Source organism: Mercenaria mercenaria, unplaced genomic scaffold, assembly GCF_021730395.1.
Source record: "Mercenaria mercenaria strain notata unplaced genomic scaffold, MADL_Memer_1 contig_959, whole genome shotgun sequence".
Classification (NCBI taxonomy): Eukaryota; Metazoa; Mollusca; class Bivalvia; order Venerida; family Veneridae; genus Mercenaria; species Mercenaria mercenaria.
The window spans coordinates 30,229-42,995 of NW_026463878.1; the positions used below are offsets into that span (position 1 = coordinate 30,229).

Here is a 12,767-nt window from a genome sequence, read left to right on the forward strand (position 1 = left end):
GAATGTTTTCAACCTCGCCTCTGCAAAACAGATTTGCACAAAAAAATAAATGTTATGTTCGTCCATCTTTGTCAAAAAGATGAGTTTAAAATAAAATTTTGAAAAGAAATTGAAATATTGTGGAGACAACCATGTTGTCATGCTGTCGCCAGCGACGCGCGAGGGCTAAGTACGACGCACGCTCCTCGGTCGCCCTAAAACGACCTTCGGTTTATGCATTTGAAATTCAATCACGAGACAACTGTACAGTTATTTTGCTGTTAGCGGTGATTTCTACAGAATAAAAAATGTTTTAGTTAGTATTTTTCTATCCGCATCATGTCAAGAATTGCTTCAGAAAATCTAAACCTAAGAAAGCTATTGTATAAACTGTGCCTTTTTGAAAATAAAGACCATTTTTTTTAATGTAACAGCTGATTTGAGAAGTCATATCATTTACCGATGTTTGACTATCATAAATGATAACATATCTGAAATATCAACAATTAACAAATTGCATACTTGTATGACCTTAAAATATCCCTACAAGTACCTTCATGTATCGTTCCGTATCTAAATAAAAAAAATGTTTTTGAAATATTCTACCTTAGATCTTGATCTTCAATACTTCTTGTTGACATCAGATTTGCAAGTTTTGCGGACAACCGATCTTTTAGCTGTTTAATAGTTGCGGAGTTGTACAATTCTCTCACTTGTTGCGGAAGACGGTCAAGTTTTTGTTTGATGTCATCAATGACGTCATTCTATCTTGTTGGATGCGCACGATACGCCCGAAGCATGAGATGATTTTCTTCTTTTGAGATTCTAATTGACTTTCTTCATCGTTGGAGCAACATAGCTGAATTAAGAATTGAGATTTTTAATTATAACATGTCTTAATTTAATTTTTATGTGCACAACAAAACAGCAAATACTTAAGTTATTTCGTATGGCCTAACATATCGTTTGGGATTATATATACATCACCACGTGCATTTTAAAAAGTTTAAGGTACTTCCGCCATCTTGTATTTAGAGTGACCTTCATTTGCGATGTGAAAATATAGTGAAACAAAGCTGTTTCATAGCACAAAAACAGCCCAGTTTGCAAGACTTCAACTAAAAGTAGCTATCTAAAAAGTAAAACTGAAATTTGGAAATAAACAAAGCAGATATTTTACCTGTTATTTTCCAAATTTTTGGTTACATTTATAAATTCTTTTCAAATTCTTTATTAAAAATTTATGAATGGCAAAAGTTAGTTCAAAGTTTCAATTAATGCATAGGAGAATTGTCTCACCTAATAAAACTAAACTTATTACAAAGTCTGTTTTCAAATCCGCCAACTTCATGTATTAAAACGAAAATATATGTTGCTATTTCAGCATACATAAAAGTAGGGCAATGTGTGGACAAGATTGTTTTCTATGTATGGTATACCTAACTGCCTACAATTGTAAGACAAGTCTTAGAATCCAAAATTCGTTTCAAGGATTGTGCAAGTTTAAGTAAGGTTTAATTCATTTTACAGGAATTGATATATTTACGCGCTGCTTATCTCACGGAAAATTCGCCGGAAATGGAATTTTCGGCACTCTCTGCGGTAACTACCGAAATTATTAATCGTAACTTTTTTTACACATACGTAATTGTATATTTATAAATTATATAAACAATACAAATATTTGCTTTATCACGATATATGCAAATATTTTAGACAATCTTGAAACATCGGGTCACTGTATTTCCGCATACTGGTCCGGGACAAGTTAGACATTATTGTGCCGGATGTGTATAGTGATTCCTTATTAGATGTTTCAGGTTATAACACACTAAATAGCCATCACTATATATTCTATATAAAATGACAAGTTTTCACAATGCTGCAATACACACCTAGACCCATTTTAAATTTCTTTAACTTACATTTTCTTGTAGAACTATTTGAATCCGCCATTATGCGACTACCATTTTTTCATAGGTGCTCAGGCTATTTAGTGTCTGTATGCCTATCCACTAACCAATATTGATTTATCGGTGTTTTATACAATTTTAGAATTTATGCAGGATGTTTTTAAAGACACAATGAGAATAAATAGCAGAAAAAATGTACAGCCAAATTATAGATAACTACGAAACAAACAAAATGCAATCAGTCGAACCTTTCGCACGAAAACCTGATGATTAAAATCAGAAATATCTCAAAAGCAATTTTTTGGTATTTTGGCTCTTCCTTAAAGAATTTTTTTTCACACTTTCATAGATTTAAAACTGATAATAAATGTGTACAGCCATTCCGGCATAGAAATGGACACTGACTTTACATTACTGCGATGTTAACATCGGAAGCAGCGATCCAGTATTAAGACTGTCTACGAAACCAAGGATCACGAGTTCTTCATCTGAAAATTACGAACATTGGGATCAGTGTCTAGTATACACCTGAAAATAATAGTCTTGCTATTTGCCGAATGCACACTTGTTTTCTGTCGTCGTTTATAATATAGAGTAGACTTTGAAATATTTATACACATGCATAATCTCATAACCACTTCTTTAATGTATGTTCTCTAAAATTAACAGATAACTGGCTAAACTTAGACACCATGCTTTAAAGTAAATTCTGTTTATTCACCACGAGGTTCAAAATGCACGGGAGTCTCGTGATAGTACATTCGTTTAATTTCAAATGGTTGAAGTGTAAACAGATAGTTAGAATTGCTTCGTTTTATTTCTCATGGAAAAGATAGGACAGTTTTTGATATTGGAATAATTATAGAACATATCTGCATTTAAAGTTGCAAGTTGATTGTTTTCTACAAGACGTAAAACTAAAACCAGTAACAAGCACTTCTACTTTTTCAGCAATTTCCCTCAGGTGAACTTTGACATTGTTTACAAAGAAAAATCAGTTTTGTGTCATCTTGAAATGCGTTGTTCGGTTGAAACGTTTAGTTCCCGGAATAGTTCTAAAATGGTTTATTTTTGGGATTTTTGTTTTATCTATATATTCTACACAATGTGCAGTTTTTGAAAATGATTGAAGTTGAACTTTGTTTTAGAAAAAGTTCCAATCTTTCATTAATATTTTGCCAGCGGATGCTTACACATTTTAAGTGAAACGGCTTTCTTGTCCAAGAGAGGTGTGTAAAGCGAAAAGCTTTGTTTACACATTTCGTTTATTCTTTAAAAGTGAAGGCTCGGTAACAGATTAAGAAGATCGGACAGTGCAAAACTATACTAAATGGATTCTCCTAGCCATGAATAAGGAGACATATATATATTTCAGTAAGGAAATCTGAGGTAGAAGAACAATCATATAGTTAATTCCCTGAAATAAACATGGCGGCGAAATAATTTAGAAAAAAAATCTGTGCACGTGTTTTGTGCATTAGAATGTTTAACGACATTTTCGCGAAAAAGTAACGCTCGTATGCACTATTTTGGCATTTCTTTGATCTGAAAATACATATTTTGTAACAGTTTGGGTTGCATACGATACCAAACTTTTGCACCGAAAATTTTCTCTCATTTTCTTTCAATGCACTGCGGAGATAGGGTTCAGCGTAGCTTTCATGCTCGAAAATTTACCTACAGATATAGATTTCAACCTTTATTATTTATTTTTTGTGTCCTGCATTTCCAAAGCTGTTTCGAGGATTCTGATTTTTCACATGAATTTCTAATTTCAATTTGCAGAATATCCTTAACATGATAATAAGTTGTATGTGTTTTACATATTAGTATTCGAGTTGAAACGGAATTTAAACGGTAAGATAGCTTAATAGATCTAGAATAATTTAAATGAATTAAAGATACAAAGTAGATAAGCTAAAAAAAATTACTATTATTCATTACGTTTATTTAAGATAAATCCAAATGTGTAAAATGATTGCGCACGTAGAACTCGTGTTTCTGATGGGTTGTAATTTTGTAAACGGAAAACGACGAGGCCAGTTTTACATATTATGTATTTATTTCGTCAAGTCTCCTTATATATGTATTCTTTAGTAAATGTGAACTGTATATATATAAATAGTAATAAAAAAAAACTTGTATAATTTTCAACTTTTATTAATTACAAATTTGATGGACGCCCGAGCTAGGAGAGGTTTAATAGCTATGCTTCCTTCGATATTACAACCGCCCCTGATTTCAGTGAAGACATAAAACATTATCTGTATACTTACAGCCATGTGCAGACTGCCTCCTGCCCCCGATATTGATGTAAAATACCGACTATTTGGTAAGGACGTTTATACCTATGAAGGGCGAGATATTTTTCCCATGTTTGCATCAAATCGATATTTGTTGTATCAACTTACCGGCGAAATACCAGAGACATTAATTCAACTTGAAACTCTTATATTATTGAATGTTGACAGGGAACATAAGTTATCTAGCCGTACCAAAATTATGCTGTTCATGCTTTGGTTACTGTCTTACCCAACTTACAGCATGTTTGCCATCATGTGCGACTTAAGTGTCTCTACCATCAAGATGAAATAAAGGCTCTTGTTCCTATTTTTTATGACAAACTTGAGTCCTACATTCGCTGGCAATTAATTGTTGAGTGGAGATCTATGCGCGAAACATGAAATAAATTACCAGACGCTGTCGGTGCAATAGATGGTACTTCCCACGAAATATATAGGCCTGAATCCGAGCCACAGGAGCAGTATTATTCTGAATATCGAAGTTACCACGTCATTCACACGCAAGTTATCGCCGACGTTTTTGGAAACATTCGATATGTTGAAAACGGCTTTTTGGGACATCAGAATGATACACAACAGCTTACTTTAATGGCTCAAATTGGCACCGATCTTTCTTTTCCTGAAACTGTATTCTGCTGGCTGATAAAATTTATCCGAACGGTGACCCACTTATTACCCCTTACACTGCAGCACAACTAGCCCGGAAAGAAGGGAAAATGCGCCGCAAGTGTGTTAAATTAAACAGATGTATCAAAATGTATAGGATACGAGTAGAGCATGTGATTTGGAGAACTTAAAAATTATTTAGTCATAGGATCGTTTTGGCTACACCCGAGAAATTTGTTATCTAGTATAATTAAAATATGTGCCGCTCATGTTTGTCGTCGTAAACAGCTGGAATTAAATTTGTAAACACATTCATTCTTTTTAGTTTTTATAGCCCTGAATGGTTTGAGACAGTCCCTAGAAAATACCCGAAGTAGGATTCGTATTCGATATCGGATTAATTCGCAAATGTCTTTTATCAGTTATGTATTATCCGCATTTGGTCCTACCGAAATAGCTATAAGGTATTTTCCACAATGGGTCAACGCGCTATATTTCAGAACTCTCTGGGACTTTTCCTTTTGACTCAGAATGCGTCTCTTTGACTCAAACTTGTATTGTGGCTACTGTAAGAATACATTGCCAGAAAGAAAAAACACTTTTGTGTATAGTCTCAGATTCTGAAAATCAAAACAAGACATGTTATGGCACTAAACGTGTTCGATGAATACAGGCCAAGGCAACTACTCTAGGAAAACTCTAGAAAAACTATAACGTGATGCACTAATCAATACTTTGTGATGTATCATATTGATGGTTAGAATAATGAAGTCCGAGGTATTTAGCCGGTTGGAGCATATTCCGTATATCTATTAGGAGGGACCGTAACATATTTATTTCAATTAACTTGTTAGGATGAATTGCATTCAGGTCCACCCTATTCATTCAGTTGCCAGATATGTTGTCTCACGGGTTGTTTCTTCAAGGATTTTGAGACGAGTGACCAGAAGAAGAATTTTCTGATTTTCATTCTGTGTGAAATATAGTCAGTAAATTGTTGTTCCCATTGCTTTGCATTTAAATTCTTTGATTCATCTCTTAAGAATATGCTCTATTTCTTTCTTAACATTCAATCAATTTTATTAATTGAAAATATTGCTGACTGCATACTTAAGTCACACTTTTCTCAACAAAATTCCTCCGGTATCTTTTTTTAAATAACATGACAAGGGTGTCACATCATTAGCATTTACTACTCAGTAATATAAAACAAATCCTGAAAAGCATACATACCATTAACTAGAGCCATTTCTGTGTACACACAAACAATTTTTAAAAAAAAAGTTAAAAAGGCCATTAACTTGATAATCAGTGCTATATCTTTTCACATTTGCAGGTTGGGAACGTTACCACAACTTCCTGTCGTAAGTATAATTATTATAAATTATTTATTCTTCAGTGCGGCTGCGAAAATGTAACATTTTTAACAACATTAATTAATACCGTATCCGTCAAACACAAACAATTGTATAATTACACGAACGTCTCCAATGTAAAGCAATGCATTCTTAAAACTTTATAAGCTTGTTTGAGCGAGAATTTAAAACAAACTTTGACCTTATAAAACAGACTATTTAGTTTAAATCCGATATGTTTCCAGGATGGATGTAACATTTTAAAATGCAAATGGAAAATTGCATCAAAATGCAAAACGCATTTCTATATATCACATGCGTCTTTTAAATTAAAAACAGAACGACAATCGTCCCCAAAGACAACATGTCGAAACAAAAACCTATTAAAACACTGCTGTGAAATAATTGATACCTGTTAGTGTGATCTTATTCTTTAAGTTTGTAAATGGGTTTATGCAAGTATCAATTAATTTCAATTTTATAATTTCAGTTAAAACGGCATTTTGTCATAGCTTGGATAAATGATGTTTTTGCAGGGGCTAAGTGATCGATGGGATACTTAAGTGCTTGTTTAGTATATATGACAAATTCGCCGAATACCTGAGATCCTTAATGCCAAATATCTTAATACAGACTTTGATTATTTGCTTTTATTTATTTATGTACTTTATGTAAATCTAAAAATTCAAGATGCAATTGATTATCAAGAGGGTATTGTTTTATTTTTCGACTTCAAGAAGGCTTTTGATACAGTAGAATGGATTTTTAATTTACTCTACAATACTTTTGTTACATGGGTAAAACATACTTTACAATGACATTTATTCCACCGTAATTAACAATGGCTGGCAGTCTCGTTTCTTCTCAGTTACACATGGTATTATACGAGGATGCCCGCTATCTGTCCTATTATTAATTTTAATTGCTGAAATTCTGGCAACTTAAATTAGATCATCAGATTGGATATCTGGTATTAAAATGAAGGCACGTACTCAGACTAAACAACTTTTAATCAGCCAGTATGATGACGATACGAAATCATTTTTACAATACAGACGAAATACCAATTGCACTGAAAATTCTGGAATTTTTATCGGAAAATGCAGAAATGATGATAGAACTGAAATCTATGGAATGACAACTAAGAAATGTGTAAAAGCACTAGACAAACAAGGCAGAATGTGAAATACTTAATTGGGATATTAAACTGGAATAATGCAAGCTTATGATAAACAAATAGAGTAATAGAAATTTAACAACTGTGATAAAATCCTTGCTTTTTTATCAAAACTAATATATCTAACTCAGTCTTTACCGACACCAAATATGTAATATTAAGAATTGACACAATGATATTTCAGTTCATTGGTTGAATAAAAAAGAAAAAATCAAGAGGTCTGTCTAAATTAGGTCTTTAGTTAATGGGTGTTTAGATAACCCTGATATTGCATCCTGTAACAAATCTCTGAAATTGAAACGGATCCAAGCCTTAAAACAAAACAACAACGCTTACTTTTAAGTAATTCTTAACCAAATGTTTTTAAAAGAAAAACTGGTTTTATATATGAATATTGACTCTATTAAATCAATTCCAAAACCTAGAATACCATTGTTTCCATTTTATTATGAACTGCTGGAATATTATATAGAATTTAATAGCACTTTCAATTATAAAAAGCAAATACATATTATGATATTAGAAAAGGAATCATATGGGGAAACAAGCACATTATATAAACAGGAAAACCACTATATTTTGACATTTTGATTAATTTGTATGAATGCGACAATGACCACCTTGAACAATATTACAAAAACAAAATGTCAAGTAACGATATGTTGTCCAAATATATTGTATCCACTAAAACTATAAATACACAAAATACATCAAACCGAATTCCTTTTCGCTTTAAACCAATAGGTCTGTTACATGGCGTTCTTATATTTTACTTTTTGTGAATATTTATCGCATAAAGACAACCTCAAAACTATTTAGGCTGCCCACCCAGTATGCGCATTACTACTCGTATTTAAAAGATACAAATTACATACCGTACAGTTTTATTCAACACTTGATCTCATTTTTAAGACCTAACGGCTTTTGACAATGTTATGACTTTTTGATATTTTGACAAGTATGAGAACATCTTAGAAAAATCAAATGTGTTATGAAACAGGTAGCGATTGTCACATGATATATAGTTTTTATTTGTTACTATTGTTATTGTACATAATTGATGTTTTTAAAGAAAAGAAATCTAAAATGCTAGTATATTTCCAATATAAGTCAGTAATCCACTGAACAAGTTAAGGAGCAAATATAGTAGAATTTAATTATTCGCCTGCAAGTAGAGTTGTCTAGAACAAAATTCTGGATAATGACTTGATTTAATGCTATGTTTCATACTATTAAATGCGAATTAATAGTTTTTAGTTGACCATTAATAGACATACATCCTTTTATCGTTTGAAAGATTTAGCTTTTGTCCAAAATCAAAATCGAAACCTCTTTTTTTAAAACTCAATTCACTTTTCTAACTACCTTGTACAATTATTATAACTGATGTCATGTCGAATGTATTTTGGACTGGAGACCATATATTACAAATAAATCATTATTATATTATATTGTATTTTAAGTGAAACACTGAGAGAGAAATAGGGATATATAATCTATATCAGTCACATTGTGAGTGATACAGCTTTAATGATCTACTAGTACGTTGCGGATTATTTTCTAATTTTCCGCGCATAACGGGATGACAAATGTAGTCGATTCAATAAACAATCATGCTTGCCGAGAATTTCATAAAGTTTTGCAGCAAATTATAAAATGAAAGAGCCTTTATGTCATATGCATTTTTTGTGACGTCACAGTGCGTTTGTTTCCCTGGCTGAGATTAAATTTGTTGCAAACCTGCATAAGTATAAAATAAAATACATATGGAAACTTCCAGCGGTGCGATAATATTATATTTCACAGTAACTCAAAGTGAAATCTGTTCTAATGTATTTGGTCATTATCAGACTCAAAAATGAATATATAGCCAACATCACATTAAAAAAGCTCCGCCGTCTCAAACCACAACTCACAGCACATGTACGCTTCTGACTAGTGTGCGCGCGCACATGCACAAACACATATATACACACACGCATGCACGCACGCACGAACCAACGCACACATGAAACACAGAAAAGGTAAACAAAAAAGGACAAAACAGCAAATAAAGGAACACAGTAGGTCAACGATTTAGAACGGTCAGTGGTAAAGTCACCACTGGAGCGCTTAAACCAGTTGATTGTGCAGAAAATATAAGTTCCCCGCCATGTAAATACGTAATACACAAGTCTTATCTGAAGAAACTGAATGTTATAATAGGCGAGTCGTGGTAATTGTGTGTGGTTATGTGAAACTTGCAAACAAAACAGTTCTTATAACAGTAAGAGTGATATTATTTCCTCATTATCATATGCTTTCTGATGTCATATTGAGAAATGTGTATTTATCTGTTTTTATACATTTCACTGCAGTGGAAGTTATTAGTCCCCTACCGGTGGAGGGGACTATAGGAATGCCCTTCATCTGTCCTACGTCTGTCCGTCAGTCCAGTTGTCCGTCCGCATATCTGGATCCTGAGGTAACTCAAAATGCGTTCAAGCTTGGTTCATAAAACTGTACGGTATGTATATGGAGTGCAATATACATGTACACGACTTATTGTTGTACGACAAAAATAAGCATTCAATTTGATGGATTATCTTAGTGCTAACATAAATGTTCCCAATGATGAGACAATATGTCAACGCATGATCTATGCATGTCGATTAATGTCAAGGTCGTGTAAAGATTTGTTTCTGTTCCATTACTTTTAATTGCATTGATTCAGAAGGATTTTTAGTAGTACACGGACAAGTTCCCCATGATTAGACTATGTGTGCAAGTCATCAAGGTTATCGTTAAAAGGTCAAGGTCACTATTAGTTTAAACCTATTTTATTCCCAGTAATACATGTGCAATTTAAATACATACATCATAGTTTGAACAAGATAAATAGGAAAGGATAAGAATGAAAGACACATAGTCTTACAGAATTCTTCTAAGATCACTATTGAAGGTCAAGTAAAATTGTTTTATCACCGGTAGGGGACTTCTATATTGCCACTGCAATACTCGGTCACTTGTTTTTTTTAGCTCATTGTGATCGCTCGATGTCCGGCGTCCGTTGTCTGTCTGTCTGTCGTCTGTCTGTCAACATTTAGCATGTATATGCGATAGAGGCTGCATTTTTCAACTGATCTTCATTAAATTCGATCAGAATGATTGCATTGATGAAATCTAGGCTAAGTTTGAATATGGGTCATCTGGGGTTAAAAACTAGGTCACTAGGTCAAATCAAAGGAAAACGCTGTGTATGCGATAGAGGCTGTATTTTTCAACTGATCTTCATGAATTTTGGTCAGAATTATTGCCTTGATGAAATCTAGGCCAGGTTTGAATATAGGTTTGTTTAGTTCTGCCCATTGTTTTCTCGTCTGGGGCAAACCCTTATCTTTATCTGGGGACCAAACGCCGCTCTTCATGGAATTACACGCCTCAACACGTGTATCATTGATGGTTCCATGTTCACCGCCGTTTGAATACATAAATTGCTTTTTGTACTTTTAGCAAGTGTAAATGTTGAGTTCTGCTCAACCCGGGGCTAGAGGGCGTGGACGGTAGCATGCATTTCCACTACCGTCCATGAACAGGCTCAATCAAACCGAGCCTGCAACATTTTCGTTTTTGTTGTGTTGAGCGACCTGTGAAGTTTCCACTTTTCTCTATTTTATCTGTGATGAAAAACGAGGTCACTTGGTCAAATCAAAGAAAAACATTGTGTAAGCAAATAGGGACTGCATTTCATATGGATCTTCATGAAATAACATCAGAATGTTTGTCAGGATAGATACAATCTAGGTCGAATTTGAATATGGGTCATCTAGGGTCAACAACTAGGTCACTAGGTCAAATTAAAGAAAAACCTTGTGCATGCAATAGGGGCTGCATTTTACACTGGATATTTATAAAATTTAATCAGAATGATTGCCTTGATGAAGTTAAAGTTAAGTTAGAATATGGGTTATCTGGGGTCAAAAACTTGGTTACTAGGTCAAATCAAAGAGAAACCTTGTGTATGCGATAGAGACTTATTTTTCAATTGATTTTCATAAGATTTGGTCAGACTGATAGTCTTGATAAAATTAAGGACACTTTACACCGGATCCTCATGAAATTTGATCAGAATGTTTGTCTGGATGCAATCTAGGTCAAGTTTGAATATGGGTCATCTGGGATCAAAAACTAGGTCACCTGGTCAAATCATAGAAAAACCGTTAGTACATAATAGGGGCTGCATTTTTCACAGGATATTCATAAAGTTTGACCAGAATGATCGCCTTGATGGTCAATTTTGAATATGGATCATCTGTGTATGTTATAGAGGCTGTATTTTTAATAGAGGTTCATGAAATTTGGTCAGAGTGATTGCCTTGATCAAAACTAGTTTGAATATATGTCATCAGGGATCCAAAATTAGGTCACTAGATCAAATCAAAGACAAACCTTGTGTAAGCAACAGGAACTGCATTTTACACCCGATCTTCATGAAATTTGATCAGAATGTAATCTAGGTCAAGTTTGAATATGGGGTCAAAAACTAGGTTACCTGGTCGAATCAAAGAAATCCCTTTTGTACACAATAGGGGCTGCATTTTACACTGGATATTTATAAAATTTAGTCAAAATGACTGCCTTGATGAAATCAAGGTCAAGTTTGAATATTGGTAATCTATGGTCAAAAACTAGGCGGCAAGGTCAAATCAAAGAAAAGCTTGTGTGTGCAATAAGGTCTGCGTTTTACACTGGATCTTCATGGTATTTGATTACAATGTTTGTCTCTAGGTCCTCCAGTCACATCAAAGAAAAAGTTTTATAACACTTTAGAGGCAACGTTTATGACCATATCTTCATGAAAGTTGGTTCAAATGTTAATATTGTTTAAAGTCTTGGATGATTTTGAATGTGAGTCACTTGGGGCCAAAAACAAGGTCACTAGGTCAAATCAAAGGAAAAGCTTGTATACACTCTAAAGGTCACTTTTTTGCTAAATTCTTCCCGAAACTTTGTCAGAATGTTTGATTTTATGAAATATTGGACAAGCACGAATCTGGGTCATGTTGCTCAAAAACTAGGTCACTAGGTGAAATCAAAGAAAATACTTGTTTACCCTCAAGATTTTTGGTTCAATTTTAATGAAAATTGCTCAGAATATTTATTTCAATGTAATCACTAGTGTTTACATTGTTATGGTGGGTTTCTCAGGTGAGCGACCTATGGCCATCTTGACCTTCTTGTCTAAAATTTACTGGTTGTCAAGAGCTGTTTCGTTATTCTTAGGCAGTGACTTTGGTATCTTTAACACATTAGAAGGGTAAAATACATTGTTTCTGTCAAGCTATGTTGGAACTTAACTTCTCAATAAAATGGTCGTCTTATCTGTTGTAAATTATCTTATGGGGGTACGTAGTTCCTCCCCTTGATATTTTTGAAATTTGTGCATGCAAATCCT

The 12,767-nt window shown here is 33.6% G+C and overlaps 1 protein-coding gene across 3 annotated transcripts in view; it reads left to right on the forward strand.

Annotated features, from left to right (window-relative positions):
• The window catches only part of LOC128555031 (T-cell-specific guanine nucleotide triphosphate-binding protein 2-like), a 49,079-nt gene that overhangs the window by 20,300 nt on the left and 16,012 nt on the right, over positions 1–12,767 (forward strand). For all 3 annotated transcript variants that reach the window (XM_053536383.1, XM_053536384.1, XM_053536386.1), the window contains one exon: positions 6,138–6,165. In XM_053536383.1, coding sequence (XP_053392358.1) covers positions 6,138–6,165 — 28 coding nt within the window. The remainder of the gene's footprint in view (positions 1–6,137; positions 6,166–12,767) is intronic.